Source organism: Chiloscyllium punctatum, chromosome 14, assembly GCF_047496795.1.
Source record: "Chiloscyllium punctatum isolate Juve2018m chromosome 14, sChiPun1.3, whole genome shotgun sequence".
Classification (NCBI taxonomy): domain Eukaryota; kingdom Metazoa; phylum Chordata; class Chondrichthyes; order Orectolobiformes; family Hemiscylliidae; genus Chiloscyllium; species Chiloscyllium punctatum.
The window spans coordinates 19,955,553-19,980,521 of record NC_092752.1 but is presented as its reverse complement, the minus strand read 5'-3'; the positions used below and the strand labels follow the sequence as shown (position 1 = coordinate 19,980,521).

At 43.5% G+C, this 24,969-nt stretch overlaps 1 protein-coding gene across 4 annotated transcripts in view; it reads left to right on the top strand.

The window, feature by feature from the left end:
• LOC140485653 (limbin-like) overlaps positions 1-24,969 on the top strand; it is a 188,549-nt gene that overhangs the window by 98,736 nt on the left and 64,844 nt on the right. For all 4 annotated transcript variants that reach the window (XM_072584027.1, XM_072584028.1, XM_072584025.1 and 1 more), the window contains 3 exons: positions 1,017-1,486; positions 6,759-6,954; positions 16,141-16,269. In XM_072584027.1, coding sequence (XP_072440128.1) covers positions 1,017-1,486; positions 6,759-6,954; positions 16,141-16,269 — 795 coding nt within the window. The remainder of the gene's footprint in view (positions 1-1,016; positions 1,487-6,758; positions 6,955-16,140; positions 16,270-24,969) is intronic.

The following is a 24,969-nucleotide window of genomic DNA, read 5'->3' as shown; positions in this document are numbered from 1 at the left end:
ATAGGGCAATTCAAACAGAGAACAGCCAGGGAATTCCTAGAGGCATTGCATTCATCCACAGATTCAATCAACAAACACATCGACCTGGACCCAATATACCGGCCACTGCAGCGGACAGCTGGAATTGACAACCGGAAGCGGCAGATACAAATCACTATAAATGCCGGAGGAAACATCACAGAAGGGCTTCACAGGAGGCTCCCAAGCACTGAGGATGTCACCTAGAGAGGGGACGAAACGTCTGCAACACAAATTCCCAGCTCGGCGAACAGAACCACAACAACGAGCGCCCGAGCTACAAATCTTCTCACAAACTTTGAAGATTTTGAAATCATTAACAATTCTGGAGGATAATGGATATAAATTCAACAAATGAGATAAAGTAAACCAAAACCAGTTGGTGGCAGCATTGTAATTAACATGACTAGCACTTGTTTCTAGAATCCATTGATAATCGGCCCTTTATTAATAAAATATTCCAAGTGTATTGATGTATTAAGTCTCTAGTATTATGAAGGATGAGTTTGTTTGCTTAGCCTCTCCTCTAGAGATACTGTATAGACTTATTATGCAGTATATTGATTCCTTGGAGGCTGATAGCACTGCGGGACACTGCCTGGATGATATATCTAGTGTTCTTCACTTATATCTTTGAAGAATGCTAAACAGGCTGCACTGTTAGTGACCAGGAATCAACGTAGCTCAATATAGCATCTGAGAGGCAATGCTACCCCAGATACTTTCATTGATGGATTTCCCTGATCTGTATCTTAGACCTATCATAGATGCCAATTACATTGTGGTAGCATACCTGATATATCCTTATGTCCCTGGACCCATTTTCATCAAAGTGAATGATTTTGCTCAAAGGTCTTTTGCCTTTAATCAGAGACATTTTATTTTGCTTTTAATCAGTTTTTGTAAAATCTATTTCCTGGAGCTAGAGAGAGTCTGGCTAGCATAGTCTTGCTTTAAAATGCGTATTTTGTGTTTAATCTAATTCTTTATATGATTAGATTTGTGAGCAAGAGCACCAACAAAAGCAGCTGGCATCTCTTCTCAACACTTTAGGAGAAAGACATTACAATCATAAAAAATACCTCATGGACTGGCATGAGCTATTACACAATCATTGTGCAGAACTCGGAGAATTGGTGGAGAAATTGGACAAAGATGCAGTGGACCAACTGGAAACCCTTAATATGCAACTTATCAAAAATGCCTCGATGAAACTTAAAACAATCCATGCTGAATTTTATCAGAAGTTGGTCAATCTTGGCGTTCCAAAGGACTATTTAAGACAAGTGGTAGAAGGTCAGGATAAGGAAATAAACATTCACCAGGACGAACAAAAAGAGCAAGCAGAAATCGACGAGCGTAAAACTAATGAATTGCTGGAGAAAGTTAGAGGAGACATATCAAAACAACTACATTCAGAAATTGAAGAACAGAATTTCTTACGCCATTGGAATAAATTGGTTTTCCAGTAAGTGTGTTTCAAGTTTCAAAATTTATTCTTGAGCTGTTAGTGCCAAGGCATGCATTTACTAAACTAGGGGCCCTTCAGGTAAACCTTCTCCTTAAGGTACATGGAGTTCATACGACTGTGGATAAAAAACCATTTTAATTAGCAATTCGTGGACAATTTTGTCAGATTGCTAACTTCTTTGATTTTTAAAAGCTGAGTGGATTTCTGGATACATAATGTAATCAAATGGCATTGGTTACATTCTTGTTCAGCTCAGTTCCTTCAGCCAAGCAATCGACATTGAGATTAAATACTTTAAAATTCTTAAAGTTAATGTGCATATTGCCTTAGCCAATTTAGCCAGAAAGATAATTGGAGCACCTGCTCAAAATGTATTTCCAAAGTGAACATTCCCAGTCATATTTTATTACACAAAGCTCTGACATTAGAAGAGATCTGTTTCAATAACTTTTATCCTTACGGCCAACTTAAACATTGTTTATATGTAAAGCAGTTTAAACATGAATGAGATGACTGGACCAACTGTTATTTTCCATGTAAGATTATAATAGAGACACGAATGTACACAAATCTTGTTTGTGTTTTCTGGATTTTTTCTTGTCTGACTTGAGGAACTCAAGGCGATTTTTGTCTTGCCCTGACCTGTGGTATGTAAGCTTGGGATATATGTTTTGCCAGCAAGGCCAGTGTTTATTGCCCATTCCAAATGGTCCCTGAAGAGATGTGGTGAGCTGACTTCTGAAAACAGTCCTTATAGAACAGTGCCCTCATTATTGAACTTTTTTCACATAACTGGATAAATATGATAAGTTGGTATGTCCTTTGGGATAGGTTTGACAGGATGATTGACTTTTCATATTCTAAGGTTTCTTGCATGAAAACGTCAAAATCGATATGGAAATTTCTGCACTGTCTTTCTCAAACATTACATAGATCAGAAACAGAGGATGGAATTTTCCCCTGCCTTGTGTGGTGAAGAAGGTGTAAAATATGGAAAGAGTGAAAGTATCAGTTTTTTCAATTTCAGAACTCACTTCCAAAGCCCACCATTGAGCAGTGACTACCTTATTTCCACACATTTGCACCTTATTAACGGTCCAATTCACCTTATTTATGCACCACTTTCGTTCCTCAAGAAATTGGATGGTGCAAATTCCGAACATGTAAATCAGAGTGAGTAGATTTAGATTTAGATTTAGATTTAGATTTAGATTACTTACAGTGTGGAAACAGGCCCTTCGGCCCAACAAGTCCACATCGCCCCGCCGAAGCGCAACCCACCCATACCCCTACATCTACCCCTTACCTAACACTACGGGCAATTTAGCATGGCCAATTCACCTGACCTGCACATCTTTGGACTGTGGGAGGAAACCGGAGCACCCGGAGGAAACCCATGCAGACACGGGGAGAATGTGCAAACTCCACACAGTCAATCGCCTGAGGCGGGAATTGAACCCGGGTCTCTGGCGCTGTGAGGCAGCAGTGCTAACCACTGTGCCACCGTGCCGCCCATGATGGCTGCAGCTCAGCAAGTGTTTGTGCTGTGCAATCATGCAAATGCTTCTCCACAACAATGTCCCTTATGCTCCATGGCAACCTTGATACCAGTCAGCAGTGACAAAACACCAGCTTCCTCATAACATTGTCCCTACACTGGGACTATCTCGGACCACTTCAGCCCTTCACTCCTTTCTTTTGGAATGCCAGGGTATCTATGTCTTGTGTGTTTCTGCCAGGTCATCCTGCATGCAGGGACACATACATATCACGTATCGAGAGATGTTATGGCTCTTAGCTTAATTTCTAAGCACTAACTATGACTCTATAACTCACTTTGCACGTACCTGAAAACTGCCAGTCTCTATATGCTTCACATTGCTTTGTTAACAAGGAGTCACACTCACTGACTTCAGCACTGACTTACAGATCACCAGCCTCTGTGTGGGTCATGTTGTTTTCCTAACACACAGGATCTTCAGCGCTGACCTACAGGCTGCCAGCTTCTGCGGCCTGCATTACTTTATCGTGTGGGCAGAGAGGCAGGCAGCTTGTCACACTGTGGAGCATGGAGTTGTCAATGGGGTGGACATGTTGCCGTATGGCACTGTGCTGCATCAACACCTCTCATGCAGTGTTTTGCCATCAGTTTGGGTGGCCAGCACACTGCATGTGCTTCAAGCAAATGGAAATGTGTGAGTCAAAGGAAAGCAATCCTTAGTGAGGTCAAGGGTGATTAAGGTCACTTGAGCTAGACAGTCAAGAGGTTCATCCTATTTCGCTCCAGTGAGTTGGTCAAACTCAATTAGGCCCAGGATCTGTTTCCTTGAAGTCTGGTGAGTAGGCCATGGTCAGTCTTGTAGGCCGAGTGAAAGCAGCTCATGGATTACAGGTAGGCCAACTGAATTGCTGTTGAGCTATCAGGGGAATGGATGACTTCTTCCTGCAGTGACGCAAAAGGAGGCATTAATATTGCTGAAACAACAGTAGTGGTGATGCAAGGGCAGGAGAGCAAGTAAGTTGTCCCCAGTAAGTGAGTGAGTGGGAAGGGTTCATAATGAGGTGCATGAAAGCACTCTAATAGACATGATGCTTGCAATAGTGAGAGTTGAAGTCCATGAGTGTTGGTGAGAGAGCATGTGCTGTGGCAGCATTACAGTGAGTGGTGGCCTCGCGTGTAAAGGTAGTAGCAGAGAGAAGATGGTGATACATGCTCTTGCAGAGCACAGATCATTGACTTTCCTCCTGCATCGCTAGGTCCCCTGCTTTACCTCAGACACAGGACTAACCTGAGCTGCAGTTTGTGTCCAAGCTGGTTCAGTCAGGTGTTATGGCCTTCCTATTCCACAGGAGACAGGGCTACCCTCATCTCCACAACTCCATCAATGAACACCTTCTGGTTCCTGTCTGTGAAGTGGAGAATGGGCTATTCTTTTTTCAGGCCATGTGCCCAGGCACCATGCTGTGAGTTCCTAGCTTGCAGCATCTGAAGTGGTACACAACTGGCTTTTATATGAGGTGTTAATGATGCAACAACCAAGAGTTTTCAACGGGGGTGAGTAATTCTGTCTCTCCAACCACACACGTCCTCAAGAAAGGTGCTCAAGAGCTCAGTTGCATAATTAATTAGTTGAAGAGCAGAATCATAAAATCCCTTCAGTGTGAAAAGAGGCCATTTGGCCCACTGAGACCACATCAACTCTCTGAAGAGCATCCCACCCAGCCCCTGATTTATTCCTGATGAAGGGCTTTTGCCCGAAACGTCGATTTCGAAGCTACTTGGATGCTGCCTGAACTGCTGTGCTCTTCCAGCACCACTAATCCAGAATCTGGTTTCCAGCATCTGCAGTCATTGTTTTTACCCTGCTCCATAGCCTAGCCCCAGAACCCCACATTTTACCATGGCTAATCCACCCACTGGACACTACGGACAATTTAGCACGGCCAAACTAGTTGGCAAAAAAAATTCTCTGAGCCATGACGGTTTAGGCACAATGAATCTCACTCAACAAAATATTTTGAACCAAAAAAATTCTGTATTAGATTTTACATTGTTATCCTGCCCTAAGGCAGGCAGAATCTCAATCAGGAAATTGGTGATGAGTCATCCAGTTGCTCCCCTACTCTTTTCTAGCATTGCTACAGATGTTTGCCCTTTCCCCAACTGCTGCCTGTAAATGCCAACGGGTCCTTGTTTCCAAGTCCCTTTCCAACACTCTGAAAGGACTACCAGTCTGCCTTTAGTGCAGTGCCAGAATGAGCTGAAGTCTAATCAGAAAAAGGGAGAGGTCAGAAGAGTAACTCTGCCTCCCCCTTTGTGAAGATCTGAACCAGGATGGTCAGAAAAGACTGTCTGACCAATCTAGTTTGTGAAACCCTCTCTATCGTAATAAATTGGTTCATCCCAAAAGCCATGTCATCACCTAGGAAACACAGGCCAATTTTCAGGAAAAGTATTTGAAACACTCCGAGTAAGATTTCAGGCTCAGCCTTTAGATGTGTTGCAATCCCTGACACTCTTCCTTTCCTTTTCTGCCTTCTGTACTAACTGGATTTTCATCAGACCCATCATTGGACTCCTGCTTACTGGCAAGACTTCAACAAGTCTATACCTTGTACAGACAATAACTTAGACTGCAAGGACAGACCAGGGCTTCAGTAGTCAAGTCCTGTGCTGACCCCTTAGATTTGAGCAATAGATTTGTTTTTAATCTCTTATCTTAATCTTACAATTCCATTTGAATTTTTTTAATTTTAGAAACGCAGCTACAACCATTCATTCTGCATCTAAATATTGCGGTCAAAGCTGATTTTGATTGGCTGCCTTATTGTGATAATATGAAGTTATATTGCAATTGTGCTTACTGTTTTATGAGTGCTTGAAATCAATATTGGGTATCAAACTACATTGCTGTGTGGCTAGGGCTCTCAATCTATTTTTTTGTTCAGCTTACAAATCATGGTACACAGGAGTAGTAATTGCATGAATTATGATAATAGCTGACATCTGTACTACCATCTGCTTTGCCAGCAGGGCCAATAATTGAAAGTACATTTTCTGGGGCTTTGAGTGCTAGTTCACTGAATCTTGCAAAGCCTTTCAGTCTATTCAATTTTTTAAAAAAATGTATACTCGGTAATTCCACAGAATTGTCTTAGGATAAATCCACTTGTTAACCATAACATTCTCCATCTTTCTCCCTGCAAATTTGACTTCAGCTGTCGTGTTCAGCTTTTGGAAATTATGTGAGCATTAATATAGATTAGAAATGTGGCCAGTTTCTTCTTCAAATATTTTTATTTTGATTGTTCAGTGAAACTATGGTGTGTGACACAGGTTAATATTTAAAACAAGGTGTACAGAATGTATTTGTAAATAATGTTTCGAAAAGGATTAGAATGTCAACTTTTCATAGCTTCCAAACAACTATAAAAATTATCCTATGTTTCAGATAGCAATTGTAACGTGCTGTTTATTCAGATTCCAACTGGGGAGTTTTGGAATATATGGCAAGCAAAATTCTCTGAAGAGACTGGAGTCAACTTGCATAACTACATGGGATGGTTAGATGGCCAAAGAATGACCTATTAAATACTAATATAACAAAAAAAGTGTTTTAAAGCCTCTACATAAGTTAGATACGTGATGGGTATCTGTCAAATGAGCTGGATCAGCGTAATATGCCCATATTTATATGTGATCGATGAACATTTCTGCTTCATTTATCCCTGGGATCAATCTAATGATTCATTTCTATTTTCTTTAAAGGAACCTAATGAAAAGTCCACTTTTACTTTCTGAAGAGGAATTTCAAAAGATCATGCTGACTTACCTCGAAAGTTTCTGCCAAATGGATAATGGCTTGGCTCTTCCTAAGTTGTGCGAGAGATTCACAATCCAACGCTGTCTGACTGACTGGAGGAAGACAGAGACAGAAAAACTTGAACAGCAGTGGAAGAATAGGGTGAGTGAGCTTGGAAGGGACAACCTTCCATCTTGTGATGCATTGGTAAATATTGTTTCTGTTAAATGATGAGGCGGGAGTAATAATCTGGTGAATTTTGTGAAGCAATACAGCATTAAAGACTAAAGTGCAAACCAGCAGATGAAGAGCCACCTGTATAACATGGGGCTAAAAAGCATATTGACCTAAGCACATTACTGGCAATCATGATTTGTCTTAATTTCAGCCTCAGGAACTTCATGAACTTGTGTTTTTTAGCTTATTTGCTCATTTCAGTGCATAAGTTAGACTTTTTAACTGGTATTTCTAATTATAAAATGAAATATCATAGAAGCTATGTCACAGCTCTCAAGAAGTTCCAAATTCAGACCCGTGATGTTTAATAACTGAAGGAATCCACAGTCAAATCAGTATTTTCCCATCTGGAAGTAACAGTGCACAAGACTATTACTGTGTTCTGGATGTGCACATACGGTGATGTCAACTGAACAGTGAGGGGCTTTAGCACATACTGTGATGTCAACTGAACAGTGAGGGTCTTTATTTTGTAAAGTTCGATTGTGATACTGTTGAAAACTTCATTTGTAGGTTGTTTGCTGACTTGCTTTTTGATTTATTGAATAATTTTTATTCTTTACAAAATTATAAAAATATAACAAACTAAGAGTACAACAATTACAATAAGCCGACTACTACTCTACAAAATAAATAATAAAAGAAAAAGCTACCCATACTACAATTCAATTAATAATTTACAAAATAAGTTAAATTAAATTAAATCAGACCACTCAGCACAACCCCACCAAAGCTCCCCATCATCGGAAGCATCAGTTAGCATACCCGTATTTCCTCTCAGGGCACCCAGCCCGTCAGACCCAGGCCTTGTGGCTAAACAAAGGCTCTAGTTAATATGGCCAACAGATCTGCTTCTAAGTGGTTCAGAAAGGGCTGCCATGTCTTGTAGAAAAGTTCTGTTTTCTAGTGCACCATGCTGGTAAGGAAGTCCAGGGGATGTGTTCCATGACTAATCTAAACCATCCTGGCAGGCCTGGAGGGCTTTCCGAGGCCCAACTCATCAAAATGTTCTGCCTTGCACAATTGTGTAAGAATATTAAACAGCTTTTTCCCATGCTCATCTAACAAAGGCAAAATTGGCAGGCCCAGGAGAAGAGACTCCGGATCTGCCTTGACCTCAGTCCCCAGGACCTACCCCCACCTCCCCATGACACTCACTATAGCACCCAATACTTGCCAAGCTTGTGATATGACTAGAATCAATGGGTAAGAGTGCCAGTACCTATTTTGCATTTGAGGCACAATGGAGGCTCTCCCTTTTTGAATTTAGCAAGTCGCTATGGGGCCAGCTAAATGCTATGAAGAACCTGTAGCTGTATAGCACGCGTCCTGTTGCAGATTGAGATCTTTCTTACGTTCTCTCCAAATGTCTTCCCATATCTCTGACGAAATCTCCACTCCCAGACCCCGCAGAGCTGCTCAATACCTTTCAAGGTGTCACCTCCCAGTGAACGGTCAAGGGTACTAATCGGGAGAGTACCTGTAGTCTGAAGCATTCTCCTCTCTTCTGGATAAAGACCCTGATCTGAAAGAGGTCCCTGCTGGGCAATTCATACTTGTGAATCAACTAATTGAAGGACATCATGACCTCCCCCTTCAAATAAATCTCCCAGACAAGAGACTCCACTGGATACCCATGATTTAAAACCAGAGTCCATCAACCCTGGCCAAAATCCTGGCATTCCTACTACCGGAGTGAGAAAGGAGTTAGAGATAAACTGCCTTCACTTTGACGCATCTCTCTTCACGCGTTAACTATATTGATGACAATTGGGTTCCGATAATACTCCGTGACTGTTCTCATCTTATCCATGAATAACTGATTAATAAGGGGGCACTTCGCCTGGGAGGCCTTGGTATCCAGCCATATTGACCGTGGGGGCTCACAAGCCCAGTCATTCACAAAGGATATTAGTGAGCTTATTTGATACCTCTTAATATCTGGAAAGTCTATCCCCACCCCCTTCCCTGGGGAGGCTGCAATTTGGCAAGCTTAATGAGAGGCCATCTGTGATACCAAATAAAAGAGCCGAACCAATCGTTGAGTCTCTGTAACGTTTGCCTCGGCATCATCAGAGGGAGCATTCATGTGGGATATGATAAGCGCAGAAGAACCTTCATTTTAATAAGAGCTATTACGCCTAACCAAGAGACTAGAAGAACTTGCCAACACTGAAGGTCCTGCCTTCTCTTATCGGAACAAGTGCACAAAGCTAGCCTTATATAATTGGTCAAAGGGAGGAGTAATGAAAATGCCAAAGTACAGAAAACCTCCCTGTGACCACCTGAAAGGGAATCGGATTTCACCTTCAAGATTGGGTATTCTCCCAAGACCGCCCAGGGACGTGGCCTCCAACTTCATAAAATTAATCTTGTATCCCGAAAAAGAGCCAAATAAATTGATATATTGTATTAAATAAAGCACAGACAGTGCCCGGTTCGGAAAAGGAGAACGTCATCTGCATAAGAGTGTGATCTTATGCACCTCTGATCCCACCTCTAGGGCAACTATACTAGGGTCCCTCTGGATAGCCTCCGCCAGCGGCTGAGTCACCAGCGTGAACAACAGCAGCGAGAGGAGACAACCTTGTCGGCTGCCTCTACCAATACTAAAATTATTAGATGTTATACCATTAGTAAGGACCACTGGCATAGGATCACTATATAGCACTTCCACCCATCTGGTAAAGACACCAAATCACTCCAGAACATAAAAATGGTATGGCCACTCCATCCGGTCAAACACCTTCTCCGAGTCAAGGGAGACTACCAACCCTGGAATCGACCTCCACTGGCACACCTGGACCATGTTCTAATGTTATTAGAGGACTTACAGCCCTTAATAAAACCCGTCTGGCCCTCCTTTACAATAGAGGGCAACACCTTCTTCAATCACAAGGTGAGAGTCTTAGATAAAATTTTAAAATCCACGTTTAGCAGCGAAATGGGCCTTATGGGCAGCACGGTGGCTCAGTGGTTAGCACCAGCGCCTCACAGCGCCAGTGACCCGGGTTCAATTCCCGCCTTGGGCAACTGTCTGGTGGAGTTTGCTCATTCTCCCCGTGTCTGCATGGGTTTCCCCTGGGTGCTCCGGTTTCCTCCCACATTCTAAAGATGTGCAGGTTAGGTGAATTGGCCATGCTAAATTGCCCGTGGTACTAGGTGCACTAGTCAGGGGTAAATGTAGGGGAATGGGACTGGGTGGGTTTCTCTTCGGAGGGTCAGTGTGGACTTGTTGGACCGAAGGACCTGTTTCCATACTGTAGGGAATCTAAACAAAGCACAGTCCTCCGGGGCCTTCCCTCTTCTGAGGGCGGGAGGCAGTCCTGACTTTACTAATAATTGTACATGTCCAGCATTGGCCTGGCCTACATATTCAGAAATTCCGTATAAAACTCACTTAGAAGGCCATCAGGGCCGGGTGCCTCACCACGTTGGAGCTGCCTTACCACCTCCTGTATCTCTTGCACTGTCAAATCCCTACTCACTGGGTGAAGACATTTCCATACACCCATCAATCCCAACTCCACACGTAAATCCACCAATTGTTTAGATTGTGGAGAGGTGTCCTGGGAACCCCTGGGCATCCTATTCGCTGTGGGATCCATGGGGCGATTAAAGTCTCCCCCTATAATAGTATGGTGCATTCCAAGGGCAATCAACTTAGCACCATACTATCAGAAATTTAAGGGGGTGTGCTGGGGAACAGTAAACATTCAGAATGCTGTACTCCTCACCATGTGCTAAAGCTTTGAGAATCACAAACCCCCCCCCCCCCCCCCCCAATATTCATCCTTAATTTGATCTAACAACTGGAATGGGAGATTCTTCTGAACAAGTATAGCCACTCCCCTGCTTTTAGTGTTAAAAGCTGAAAAGAACACCTGGTCAAATGCCCGACACCCCCCATCCCCCACTGCAAATTAAGATGCTCCTTTTCATCAAGGTGGGTTCCTTGTAACAGAGCGACATCAACTCTCTCTCTTCTAAGACTTGGAGTACTTTCTTTCTCTTAATCAGTGAGTGACTCCCCTTAATATTCCAGGTGCACCATTTGAACAAACAACTAGCTATAGTAATCTAAAACAGCCCTTGAATACCCAAGAGGAAGAACCCTACTCACAACGTGCCGAGTGGTGATTCATAGAGCCTGAAGAACACCTCTACAAAAACTACCAAGCCAAAACTTTTAAAAACCACATCTACAATGAACCAATACAAAAAACAGATAATACGAGGCTTCCTTGCACTCCGCACCCCACCCCTGCTACCCATAGAGGGCACTCACACTTTGAGCTGAAGCCGCACCCCAAACCCAGACAAAACGAAAGTAAAGAATACATAAATCTTACAACCAAAGGAATTAAAAGTGGGCATTACACCCTTCCCCCCCCATATATCAACCTTCATTATTGCTGAAAAAGAAGTTCCGACAATGCTTCCCAAACCCCAGGAAAGGGAAAAGGGAAGAGAGAAGAAGAAAAAAAAAATTAAAGGGACACAACAAAACAAAAGAAACTATTACTGTCCATTTTGCTGGAGCCATTCAGTCTGTTTTAAAGTGTCCAAAAAGTTATTTGCTTTCTCTGTGTCAAAGACATGTACAGACCCATCATGGCAGAAATGGAGCACTGCCAGGTACCTTCGAGAGAATTGGATATCCAGATCCCTCAGCCTACTCTTTACCTCATCAAAGGTCTTCCTCTTATGGATCACGGCAGCAGAAAAGTCCTGAAAAAAACATCATCTTTGATCCCTTGTAAAACAGGGCCTGTGGTTCCTTCCTCAGAATTCTGGAAGCTTCCAATAACTTTTGCTTGCCTCTATAGGACTGGAAATGCACTAGGACCAGGCGGGGGTGCTGGTCCAACCTGGGCCTGTGCACCGTGACCCGGTGAACACAATCGATCTGCTCGGCTTCCCATCCCAGAAAATGCGGCAGTCGTTGCTCAGAAAAACTGGCTGGCTGATCCCTTTCTTATTCTGGCAGCCTAATAATGCGAAAGTTCTTTCTCCAACCTTAATTTTCGAGGTCATTGACCTGCTCCACTAAGGCCTGTCCCTGCCTCTCCAGGGCCTGGATGCTTTCCACCGACGATTCGGCCATGGTCTCCGATGCTGCGGTCTGCTGCTCGGCCTCCTCCACATGCTGTCCAAGACGCTGGATCTCCTGCTCATACTTTTGCAGTGTGGCCGAGATTAGTTCCGGCCTGGTCCAGATCTCCTCCATCGCTGACTCAAGCTTTTCTTGGAGTTTGACGAACTCCGAAGCCAGGCCTTGCTGAGCAAGTAACTCTAACGGAGCTTCCATGAAACCACCGGTGTGTCTGTTACTGCAGGGCAGTGCCCTGCTTGTTGTGATCCACGCTGCCCTTTGCCTTTAGTCACCTTCCCAATTCACTGAAAAGAATATATAGCGATTCTAGTAACTCAAAACTACCAATATTTCCCAACTCGGCTAAGATGGGGAGGGTAAAAGCACCACTTTGCCTGAGTTATGGTGCAGAGCGCAGCAAGGCAGACCTGTTAGATCGCCGCCATCTTGAGTCCCCCCCATTTGCTGACTTTCTGACTAAAGGATTACGGCATCAGTGAGAAATTACTGCCTGCCACTTAAAACAAGGTAACACAGAGCCTGGAATTATGCTGGAAAAGACAGAGGCAGTGAGGTACCCAGCAAGGAGGCTAGGATTTCCTGGCAGCCTTGGAGCTATCCCAGTGTCATTGCAGACTCCATCCACATTACTCCAGCTTGAGGCAGAAATGGAGGAAGTAGACGTCTGCTCGGTCTTCACTGTACCTCTTCTCCTTCCATAGGATTCTGCCTGGCAGTGACTCTTAAAATTAGTCTCAAGCATTCTGCTTGATGAATAGTGAAGAAAGTCCTTTCTGCTTATACAGTCTAACTTGTGAATAAAACATAATTGAGAACGTTACCTCTGCAGCTTCGTGATATAATATTCAAAGCTGTTGAAATAACTCGACAGAGGCCAGTATCCCATTGCCAAATTACCCTTTATTTACATGCAAATAGGACTCAACACTGGTCCAGCTTTCTCAGGGTGAACAGAACCTCTAACACTATTTTTTTCATTTAACCTTGTTTCCTAATCAGCCTGTTCAGAGAATACACACCTCTGGAGCAGGTGGGAAACTGGGTCTCTCAGTGTCGGGGTAGGGACACTACCACTGCACCACAACAGACCCTTCTACTTCTGTTCCTGTCTGTCAGCCAGAGTTCCCTGATTGGGGTTGTTAACCTGGGCCAATCAGGGAACTCCTATTCTATGAGGTCCACCTGACTGACCTCGTTACAATCACTGTGCTTGTCATTATATAAGAAGCAGAGTTGAAAAGTGTGGCACTGGAAAAGCACAGCACGTCACGCAGCATCCAAGGAGCAGGAGATTTGGCGTTTTGGACATAAGCCCTTCATCAAGAATGTTGGTGAGGGGAAGGGGGGCTGAGAGATAAATAGTAGGGTGGGGGTGTGATTGGAGGGAAGGTAGCTGGAAAGGTGAGAGGTGGATGCAGATGGGGAAGGGGGAATAGGTTGGTGGGGAGGGTGGAATGGATAGATGGGAAGGAAAATGGACAGCTCAAGAGGGCGGTGCCAAGTTGGAGGGTTGGATCTGGAAAGAGGTGGGGAGAGGGGAGATTTGGAAAAGCCACAAACCTGACTGTCCCAGTTGACCTATTGTCTTCTCCTGCTCCTGCTCCACCGAACCTATCTCCTCTTATCTCAACACCATCCTGTTCTCCTTGGTCCAGGAATTCCCCATATACATTTGGGACACCACCCATGCCCTCCATGACTTTCATTTCTCCAGCCCCCAACATTTTATCTTCACCATGTACATCCAGTTCCCATACACATCCATCCTCCATGGCAAAGGCTTCCAAGCCCTCCGTTTCTTCCTCGCCCATCGATCCAACCAGTACCCCTCCACCAACAGACTCAATTGTCTGGTGGAACTGGTCCTCACTCTCAACAACATCTGCTACCTCATCCCAGATCCAACTCTCCAACTTGGCACTGTCCTCTTGACCTGTCCCACCTGTCCATCTTCCTTCCCACCTATCCACTCCATGCTCCTCACCAACGTATCACAATCACTCCCCAGCTGCATCCACCTATCGCCTTCCCACCTACCTTCCCCTCAGCCCCACCCCCACCTCCTATTTATTTCTCAGCTCCCTCAATCCCCAACGCTGCCATTCCTGATGAAGGGCTTAAACCTGAAATGTCAACTCTCCTGCTTCTCGGATGCTGCCTGACCTGCCGTGCTTTTCCAACGCCACACGTTTTGGCTCTGAGCTCCGGCATCTGCAGTCCTCACTTCTCTCGTTATATATGAAGCTGAGTGACACTTAAATATTTATGAAACATTCAGTTGGAGACAGTAGCTGTATTTTTAACAATATTTATTTGAATGGATCATAAAAATAAATCCCTCTTCTTGACTTTCTGAGAATGAGGCTGGATGACTGTAGCCAAAGTTATGGGTGGAAGAAAAATAACGTAAAAGTCAGTAGCAGCACGAAGATCCCTGAATTGAAGCAGATCTGTGCTTGTACGATTTATTGAGGGAATTCTGATAAGCAGAAATGTTAACCTATCAGTAATGATCGAGGACTGTTTATATATAGATCACTTTTACAGATTGCAGTGATTTATGCTAAAACATTCACATTGGCACCACTCACTAATGCTAAAGTGTTATAAATTTGATGTTTGGGTGAGCAGTTTAATTTGCTTCTCTAAGCAGTGAATCCTTTGATCTATTCACCTTCATCTTTCTATCTTGACAGATTTTCAAATGTGAAATGACAGAAATACTTCACAGTTACTTTATGATAATCCACATTAACCGTGAAACAGAGACTGGGTGGCCCTGTGATAGTTGGAAACACATAGGAATTGCTAGCTGAAAATAAACCGAAGCTTCTCATGCAACATTTACCACCCTGACACACATGATACAATGATAATGGAGTTTCTGGCTAATTGTGGCATAAACAACTCTGTTGGATAAAAGCCAACCCTTGTGATAAAGGCTCCAGTTTTGGAAAGAACATGGCCATGAAATATTTCATACTTGGGCAGATTTATCTTGTGAGAAGTCAGCAGAGTTGAATCAATTTTGATTCGAGCCTTGCAAAGAATATAATACACGCAAAAGAAATTTGTGAATAAATGCATTCAAGATGGAGTGACTGGAACTTTATGGTTAAATCAAAGAATATGACCTATTTTTGTTTAGAAATGGGTATGGGGATCTGTGACAAGCGTAAAAGTGAATGTCGATTATACTCTTAATTGTATGCAGAGAAGATGTAAAGTTTGACTTAGGAAAGAAAGGATAGACATTCTCAGAGGCCCAATATCAGGAGCATCTCGAGTCTCACCATTGAGTCAAAGCAGCTGATTTGTCTGGAAATTCATTGTGTTTTTATTAAAAGTAACATAAAAGAGCAGGGATACAAAAATCAATATTGTCTTAATGTGAGGCTCTTAAAATCTGTGCCGCGTTCAATGTACTGCCATAATTTCAGTAGGAGTACAATATGATAAGTTGGCCTGGGAACCATATTGTGATTACTGTGTGAGGGCAGAGTCTGTACCCACCTCTTGCTATGCTATCATTGTGAGGGGAGTAAGGTCCTTCCATAAACAGTTTGTCCCTATATCTAAATAAATCAGCGAGATTTAAAAAGTATTACTTTGGGCCTTATATATTTTTGACAGCACAGACATGATGGGCAAAAAGGTCTGTGACTCCATGTATGATTCTATGCTTCATGAAGACGCCAACCACCATATTCCCCTCCTCTGTTTAGTACTCCCCCACTGAGTTTCTGGCCTTATGCCAATGCCAGGCACTCTGAATGGAGTCGGTATCCACCATTTTGTATCATTATTACCCTGTCAATGTGTCTGATCAGTGGCAGCAACCTGTACTGAAATATAAGTTTTCTATGTGTGTGTTTAAGTGAATCCTTACACTTTGGAAATTCTGGTTTACACCTTTTGAATTCTGAGATTTAAAAATAAAGTTACTTCTCTGGTGATTAATGAAAGATTTTCTGTCTGTTTCCCTCCTTTTGTAGGGCAAGTTGAAATCAGAGGAAGTGGGACACGGCGACCAGGTCAAATTGTTAGCTTTACAAGAACGTATGAGAGACAAAATTAAATTGTATGAGGAAGAAAATAATAAAGTTTATGAAGAAATGCATGTGGTAAGATGGATCAAAAAGATGGATGCTGGTAACATGGTTGGGAGTAGAAACCTATGGAAGCGACTATTCAGGCATATTGTTTTCATACAGGTTTTTGCTGTGGAAATACTTAATTCTAATTCTTGACATAACACAAATATTGGCAGCTACGCCACATATTCTGCAGACTCAGGTTTATAGTCAAATATAAGCAGAGACTGGATTATTGTTATGGTTAGCAAAGAGTTCCAGCAAATATCCAATACCAAGCCGCAAATTCTGTTCTCCAGCCAGCTGATGTTATCTATTGTGGTAATCAATGATTGGCCACAATTGTCAGTTTTCACCTGTACTATAGGTAGCATCATAGTGAGAATAGGAGGCAACTAGCCCTATTCCCCAAGAGCCAGCAACACTTTCTGATCAACTGTCCGTGATTGGGATAACATCACACATCTACTGAAAACATAGCTGCATTATCATATTGTAAGAGTACACATTGCTAACCATTTCATCATTTCTACTTAAAGACGTGTAACATTTGTGACACCGTAACAGGCCTTTTGACCCAACCATTCCAAGTTGATGTTTACCCTCACAAAAGCAATTTAGCTCGGATTGGATTTACTTCCCTGTTGCAATATCTAATTATTGGCATTATCTTCATCCTCCTGTCCAATCCTACCTTGAATAGTGATGTAGGAAGGTACATAGAGTCATAGAGATGTACAGCATGGAAACAGACCCTTCGTTCCAACCCTTCCATGCCAACCAGATATCCCAACCCAATCTAGTCCCACCTGCCAGCACCCAGCCCATATCCCTCCAAACCCTTCCTCTTCATATACCCATCCAAATTCCTCTCAAATGTTGTAATTGTACCAGCCTCCACCACTTCCTCTGGCAGCTCATTCCATACATGTACCACCCTTTACATGAAAAGTTGCCCCTTAGATCTCTTTTATATATTTCCCCTCTCACCCTAAACCTATGCCCTCTAGTTCTAGACTCCCCGACCCCAGGGAAAAGACTTTGCCTATTTATCCTATTCATGCCTCTCATAATTTTGTAAACCTCTGTAAGGTCACCCCTCAGCCTCCGATGCTCCAGGGAAAACAACCCCAGCCTGTTCAGCCTCTCCCCATAGCTCAAATCCTCCAACCCTGGCAACATCCTTGTAAATCTTTTCTGAACCCTTTCTGAGGAAAACACATAACTTAGTTGCATGTACTAACCTCAGGATATATATAGACTTTACATTCAATGAAAGTAATGAATGACCACTTTTGTAATGTAAGGATCTTTTAAACCTTCCACATTCCCCATTTCTTTAAACTGTGTAGGTTTGTAGTGGGTGCAGTGTAAAAGTACTAAAAGCATTACACCCAGCTCCAAATACTTAGCTCTGATCTTAAAAGCATTTACCAACCAATTTGCTCCTATGAGGTGGATTATGTTCATTTAAATACTGTAATGGGCTTTGTGCTTCTGTTTTAATCCCCATTTTGCGTGTTATGCTGTTATGAAGGAGCTTCAGTTATCCATATTTTTAAAGACTTCCATCAATTTTTCACAATTCTTTAGATATATGTAAAGTCCTGCATTGAGAGAACGTTTTTTGAAGGTCACTGAAAGGGCACTTTTAAAAAAGTCACATGATTTAATCTAAAGTCTTAAACTTATTTATTGGAATTCACATGTCTTCAGTGAGCAATTTGGAATTAAACTCAGATGTGTGACTTCCATTATGGCTGACAGAAGTTGTGGCTATTTGATATAGCTTTAGAGTTTAGTTTGTGTACAGCTTGTAAAGAGATATGATCCCCAGCTTTTGTGGCAATGCTTATGTTATTTCCATAACATAAGAAACTTAGTGAATATTGGAGTGTTGAGGAATCCGACATATGTTTTCTTACAGCTAATTATTTTACACAAACATTACATTCACAGGCACATAACTGCCTAGGTTAATACTAAGTTAAAGCTTTCCAACATGGAAGCATGCTTCCCATGGCATGAGAGAAGGTTAAATATACGACCTTTATACCCTCAGGCCATGTGTTATATTAAAGTCATAATATCATGAAGGTATTCTGACTGTGAACATTTTCAGAATAAATCAATAATTTTGTTTACTAATGAAACCTGATTGATGGATATTTTTATTCTGAATCCAATGTGGATGAAGTATATATTTGACCGTATTGGTAACTAGATAAACCATTTCAAGAGATTTTAAGATTTGGGGTAGTGAAACTAAATAGAGACAGCACATACCTCCAATGTCAGTCTTGCATAACTGGGTTTCTCAACCAGAACCAGTATTCCCCACCTTGCCACCTCTCCCAGCCAATGTCTCGATTCCCTGCTTTCTCCATTAGGCCTCTGACTGTATGATCAGTACTCTGTGTGTACCCACACCACATGGACTGCTGCAGTTTGAAAATGGCAGCTCAACACCACTTTTCCAGGGCAGTAAAGGATGGGCCAATATATTCTGGCCTCACTGGTGATGCCCATATTAATTTTCTTTTAAATCCATGGTCCACAATCCATGATCTCTCCAATCCTGCTGTGCCTTGGGGCTGAAAACTGGCTTCTCAAAGACCAGCTGGTCTCTTCATCTTGCTGGCTGCCATCAAGTGGTGACAAAACATGCTCATCCCGCTCCACTTTATAATTCAGCAGAGCCCAAGGAAAACCCAGTTTTCTAAGTATTGACTCACAAAGCTACACCTTTCTCCCTGTCTGCAATGTAACAACTGGTGTCTAGTTCCTGGGTCAGCCATGAACCCTGGGTGTGATTGTTTTTCCAGCTTCATATTTCTCTTTCCTTGTCCTCCCTAACCTTCAAGATAGCTGCTACTCCCTCCGACCATGCCATCTCACCCTGCTTTATTCGGTCTTCTATGACTGACCGTTTGCTCAGACAGTGAATACAGAGTCAGAGAATCCCTACAGTATGGAAACAGGCCATTTGGCCCAACAAGTCCCCACCAATCCTCCGAAGAGTATCCCACCCTGACCCATTCCCTTCCCCTTCTACGCTACATCTCCCATGACTAATGCACCTAAACCTATGTATCCCTGAACACTGTGGGCAATTTAGCATGGCCAGTTCACCTAACCTGCACATCTTTGTATGTGGGAGGAAACTGGAGCATCCGGAGGAAACCTACACAGACACCAAGAGAATGTGCAAACTCCACACAGACGGTCACCTGAGGCTGAAATCAAACCGGGGTCCCTGACACTGTGAGGCAGCAGTGCTAACCACTCAGCCACCGGGCCCAACCCTAGACTTGAAGTACCTACAACCTTGATAATGCTGTGGAACGACCTAAAAGCCCCTCTGAATATACACACTTCATCCCTCTGACTGACTGCAGCCCATCCACCAAACAGATTTTACAGGGCAGCCCTGACTGACAACAGCCTAGACCCAGACTGAATTTACAAATGACCCACCAGCGAGACCCAGATAGATTTTGATTATCTTCCAGGACTGCCAGTAACCCAATCTTTAGACTGAAATTGAGCTAATCTCCTGACTTGCAGATGATCAATTGCATAACTCACTGACCCCACCTCCAGGACAGGAAATGACCCAGCTCTTGGGCTGATTGTGAAAGTCTCACCCTGACTGACTGGAGATCACCCTTTAACTTTCACACATCCCCATGCTTTTCAGGTCCACGCAGTGTGTTGCTGTGTAAGCTGCTGATACATGAATGTTGACATAGCATTGTGCCTTAGTGTCATGTCCTCACTTTCACATTAACACTTACTGTTTCTTATAGCCACATGTTGCTGCCTTTCCTTTGGTCTTAAAGTGACCCAGTCAGCCACCTGTTTGCTCTGTGTTTTAAGGTGCCATTTGGAATCTAGGGCTACTGTTGGATTCTGTCTGCTAAAGTGAGAAATGGAAGCCTTTCATTATCTTTTTCCCAGTTGGATGGAGCAATCTTGTGAACCAACAGATAGAACAGCTTCTTCCTCACTGTTATTAGACTTCTAAAAAGACCTCTTAAATTTAATGCTGATCTCACTCTTTGTGCACCTTCTCTGCATCCGTAAACATTGTATTCTTTGCTCTGTTCTATTACCCTAATGCACTTTGTATGGTGTAATCTACCTGTACTGCACACCAAACAAACTTTTCACTGTACCTAGGTACATAATAAATCAAATTAAATCAATGGGCCAATGATACATATAGCTTTAGTTCCCATGGGGGCACCTACTGCAGGTATAGAATTGACAGCAAAAGTGGACAAGTTTTGAAATCGAGGTACTGATGAAGTCTTGGTGGAGGCAGCCCAAGTTGTGTTCTCATCTGCATGGGAGGCGAAAGAGTAATGATGTCAAGCATGTCCTTTACTGATTGGGCAGGCATTAACTGGGAAGGGGAAGTTCATTCTGGTGAGTTGAATAATTGATGAGATGCAGATGGGCTACAGTTGGGCTTTTCACTACCTGAGGACAAGAAATTCAACTCAAACTTTATCTCCATGGCGAGAATCCGATTTTTGTACTCTTTTCTGACACAGACTCATCACTGTTCTCACCTATCGCAGTCGGTGGAAAATCCTGTCATGTCTTATTTTGTTATTTGTTGTGGAAGATATATTCAGCACTTCTTTGAAACTCAAGAGCACGTATGCTAAATGATTAAGAAGCCTCTGTGCATAACAGTGTATACCAGTGGATAGCTCAAAGCCCACTCCCTGTAAGTTCAAGACAGTCCAAAAATTGGTTTTAAAATTGTATGTGTGTCAGTTATAGTTCAGTAAAACTGAAACAAAATAACAGACCTGGAAAATTCAGGTCGGCTCTGCACTTATATAGTGTGACTCCTGATTGGCTAGAGTGGCTTGTGAAGCCAGTAACCAATGTTCCAAGTGACCCTTGACCCCACCCAACCTTTTTAACCTGAAGAAGGGTTCTACCCAAAATGTTGACTTGGCTTGCTGTGTTCTTTCAGCCTCCTGTTTGCCTATTTTTATTTTTGTAACCTGAATTGCACATGGTACAGGCCATCCAATGCAAAACCTAAAAATGTCCAAAATAGGACACAATCAAACCTGCTGGAATTAAGGTGCTGCGCCCATAATGGAGTTAAGGCCAACTTTTAAGCAGTCCTGTCCGTTTCTGGCTGAACTGGCAAGCTGTTGAAAAATTTTGGACAATGGGCTAGTGGGTAGCAATGATTGAACTTCCTTCAGGAAGCAAGACAGCTTTTAGCTCTCATCTGCAGCATGTCACAAATAGAAAGTGAGGTCATCTTCACAGAACTGGTTTACACAAAAGATTGAGCTGCAGAGGTGCATTGTGGCTTTTTGATACCTTATCCACCATATTAATACCACCTAAAGTGTAGGCATCCAGGACGCTTGTCTGAATCAGGAATTTGGCTCTTGGCCTTAACAAACATCAGGAGAAAGTGAGGACTGCAGGTGTTAGAGATCAGAGTCAAAAAGTGTGGCACAGGAAAAACTATGCCACAGCTTTTCCATTTCCACACTTTTGGCATTAACAAATATAAGCCTACTTTCTCTTTCTGGATCCCTTCCCAAAATTGGATTACCTTGAATTCTGACTGTCAGTGAGTCAACTGCCTTCAGGACAGTTGTACCTACATAATGCTGAGCCAACAGTTTGAACATGGGCTTGTGGAGGCCATACTGAGAAAGGTAATGACTGCAATGCAGTAAAGACCAACATTGCTCTTCCAAGCTCCGCAGCAGCTCGAAGGATGTTTGTCAAACTCCAACATCTCCTCTGCATGGTGCTCCAACTCCCAGCTGATTGCCCTTTCCTCCCTTGCTGTTGATCCTAACTTAGAGACCAAAAAAGCTGCAGATGCTGGAATCCGAGGTAGACAAGCAGGAGACTGGAAGAACGCAGCAAGCCAGGCTGCATCTGATTCCCCTTTGTGCAAAGCCCCAAAGAATCCTTCCACATCCGGCAGAGATTTTCTTGCATATCCAAACAGCTCATCTACTGTGTCCATTGCTCTTGATATGTACATTGGGGAGGCAGGACACCAACTCACGGAACATTTCAGAGAACATCTCTGGGACACACGCACCAAACAATCCCATCACCCTGTAGCCAACCACTTCAACGCCCCCCACCCCCATCTCCGCCAAGAACATGCAAGTCCTGGGCCTCCTCCCACCACTAAATCCTAGCCACCCGACGCCTGGAGGAAGAACGCCTCATCTTCTGCTCTGGGACCCTCCAAGCAAATGGAATTAATGTCATTTTTACCAGTTTCCTCATCTCCCCTCCCCCCTACCTCATCCCAGATTCAACCCTCCAACTCTGCCCTCTTGAACTGTCCTACCTATGTGTCTTTGTTGCAGAAAAGTGGGTGGCACGGCAGCACAGTGGTTAGCACTGCTGCCTCACAGCACTAGAGACCCGGGTTCAATTCCCGCCTCTGGCAACTCTCTGTGTGGAGTTTGCACATTCTCCCCGTGTCTGCGTGGGTTTCCTCCGGGTGCTCCGGTTTCCTCCCACAATCCAAAAATGTGCAGGTTAGCTGAATTGGCCATGCTGAATTGCCTGTAGTGTTAGGTGAAGAGGTGAATGTAGGGGAATGGGTCTGGGTGCGTTGCGCTTTGGCGGGTCGGTGTGGACTTGTTGGGCCGAAGGGCCTGTTTCCACACTGTAAATAATCTAATCTAATCTAATCTAATCTATCCATCTTCCTTCCCACCTATCCACTCCATCCTCCCCTCTGACCTATCACCACCTGTCGCCTTCCCAGCTACCTTCATCCTGAGCCACACCCCCACCCTCCTATTCATCCCTCAGCCCCCTTCTCCCCTCCCAGCCCTCCAACATTCCTGATGAAGAGCTTATGCCCGAAATGTCAATTCTCCTGCTCCTTGGATGCTGACTGACTGGTTGTGCTTTTCCAGTGCCACACTTTTTGACTGTCTTCTTTCAGCCTCCTGCTTGTCTATCTCGATCTTAACTTCCCTTCCGATTGTCATCTCTTCTATTTCCTGTTTCCTTCATCAACTCTACTCCCAAACCTACTAATTGACCTATGCCTGTTGACCCAGCATCATAGATATTTACATCCGGAGAGCAATCTGGCGAGAAAATGTAACCAATAGAGTGCACCCTTAACAAGTGAAACTTAGGGGTCCTATTGCCCAATTGTACCATAATCAATTTGCTCTTCCAGCAGCTTCACAACAAAAATAAACTTAAATAGAATTCCCAACTCAGTGGGCATCCGATGAGATGCCCAGTTTCAGCGAAATCATACTTCATTGTAACTCTGCATGGTTGGTTTTGGCATTGCTGATTGGGTGCACAAGTTCCATGCTTTTAAAAGAAACAAAAGAACTGCAGATGCTAGAAATCTAAAACTAAAACAGATATTGCTGGAAGATCTCAGCAGGTCTGGCAACATCTGTGGAGAGAAATCAGCGGTAACATTTCGGGTCCAGTGACCTACCTTAGAACGGATGGTAGCTAGGAACAGGTTTTTATACAGAAGATGGGGTGGGGGCAAGGGGGAGAGTAAATTGTTAGGTGATGATAGAGCCCAAACAGAGAGAGAAAGGAGTGGATAAAGGTCAGTCTGGGGAATTAATAGCTGCTAATGGCGACTATTAGTGACTGACAATGGGTCGTGTGTTGTAGCAGCCCATGAAGGCCTGGTGTGTGGGGTTGGGGGAAAGCATGGGGAAATGTGCCAAGCCCTAAAATTGCTGAACTCCATATTAAGTCTGGAAGGCCGCAGGGTTCCCAGGCAGAGAATGAGGTGCTGTTCTTCCTGCTCGCACTGAGCTTCACTGGAGCACTGCAGTAGGCCTGAGACAGAGATGTGGCCAAGGAACACGGTGTGTTGAATGGCAGGCGACTGGAAGCTCAGGAATTTTCCTGCGGACAGAAAGGGGTGTTCCACAGAGCGGTCACTCAGTGTGCACTTCCTTTCCCCAGTGTAGGGGAGACCGCATTGAGAGCAGTAAATACAGTCGAGCAAATTGCACCAAGTGCAGGTAAATCATTGCTTCACCTGAAGGATGTGTTTGGGCCCTAAGGAGGGAAGAAAGAATTGAGGCAGGTGTTACGCCTTCTACACCTGCAGGGGAAGATGCTGTGGGGGTGTGAGGCTGTTTTGGGATTGAAGGAGGAGCAGACAAGATTGCCCCAGAGGGAGCAGTTCTTGCGGAAGGTGGATAAGGGAGGGGATGGTTATATGTGACTTGTGGTGGTGTATTCTTGAAGTCCTAGTTACCAACATTACAAAGCAAAGATTAAAAATGGCACATCAGAATTTAAAAATTCTTACATCCACACTTTCTATAATAATGCCATTATTGATTTCAGATCTATCGGCCCTGAGGTTGCACAGTGAGTGCTCTTGTACAGATGCTCCGAATGCGTCATCCAGTATTGCTCCCCTGCTGTTACAGTGACTCTGTTAGCCCATTTATATCAAAGGCTGTGCAACACCACCAAAACAGAGGAATTTGTTCATATGTTAGTAGCTTTTAGGGTCATTAACTTTATTAACCTTAGAAGTGGTGAGAATAAATAAATTGATTAGCCTGACGTAGAATTACTCCTCAAATGCAAACTCCTTACATGCACAAGTTGCTTTGCATTTCCAGCAGCCTCCATTTTCCTTTTCACATCAAGTACTGATAAGCTGTTGATAATTAATAGCTCGCTCTCTGCATGACTGTGTAAATC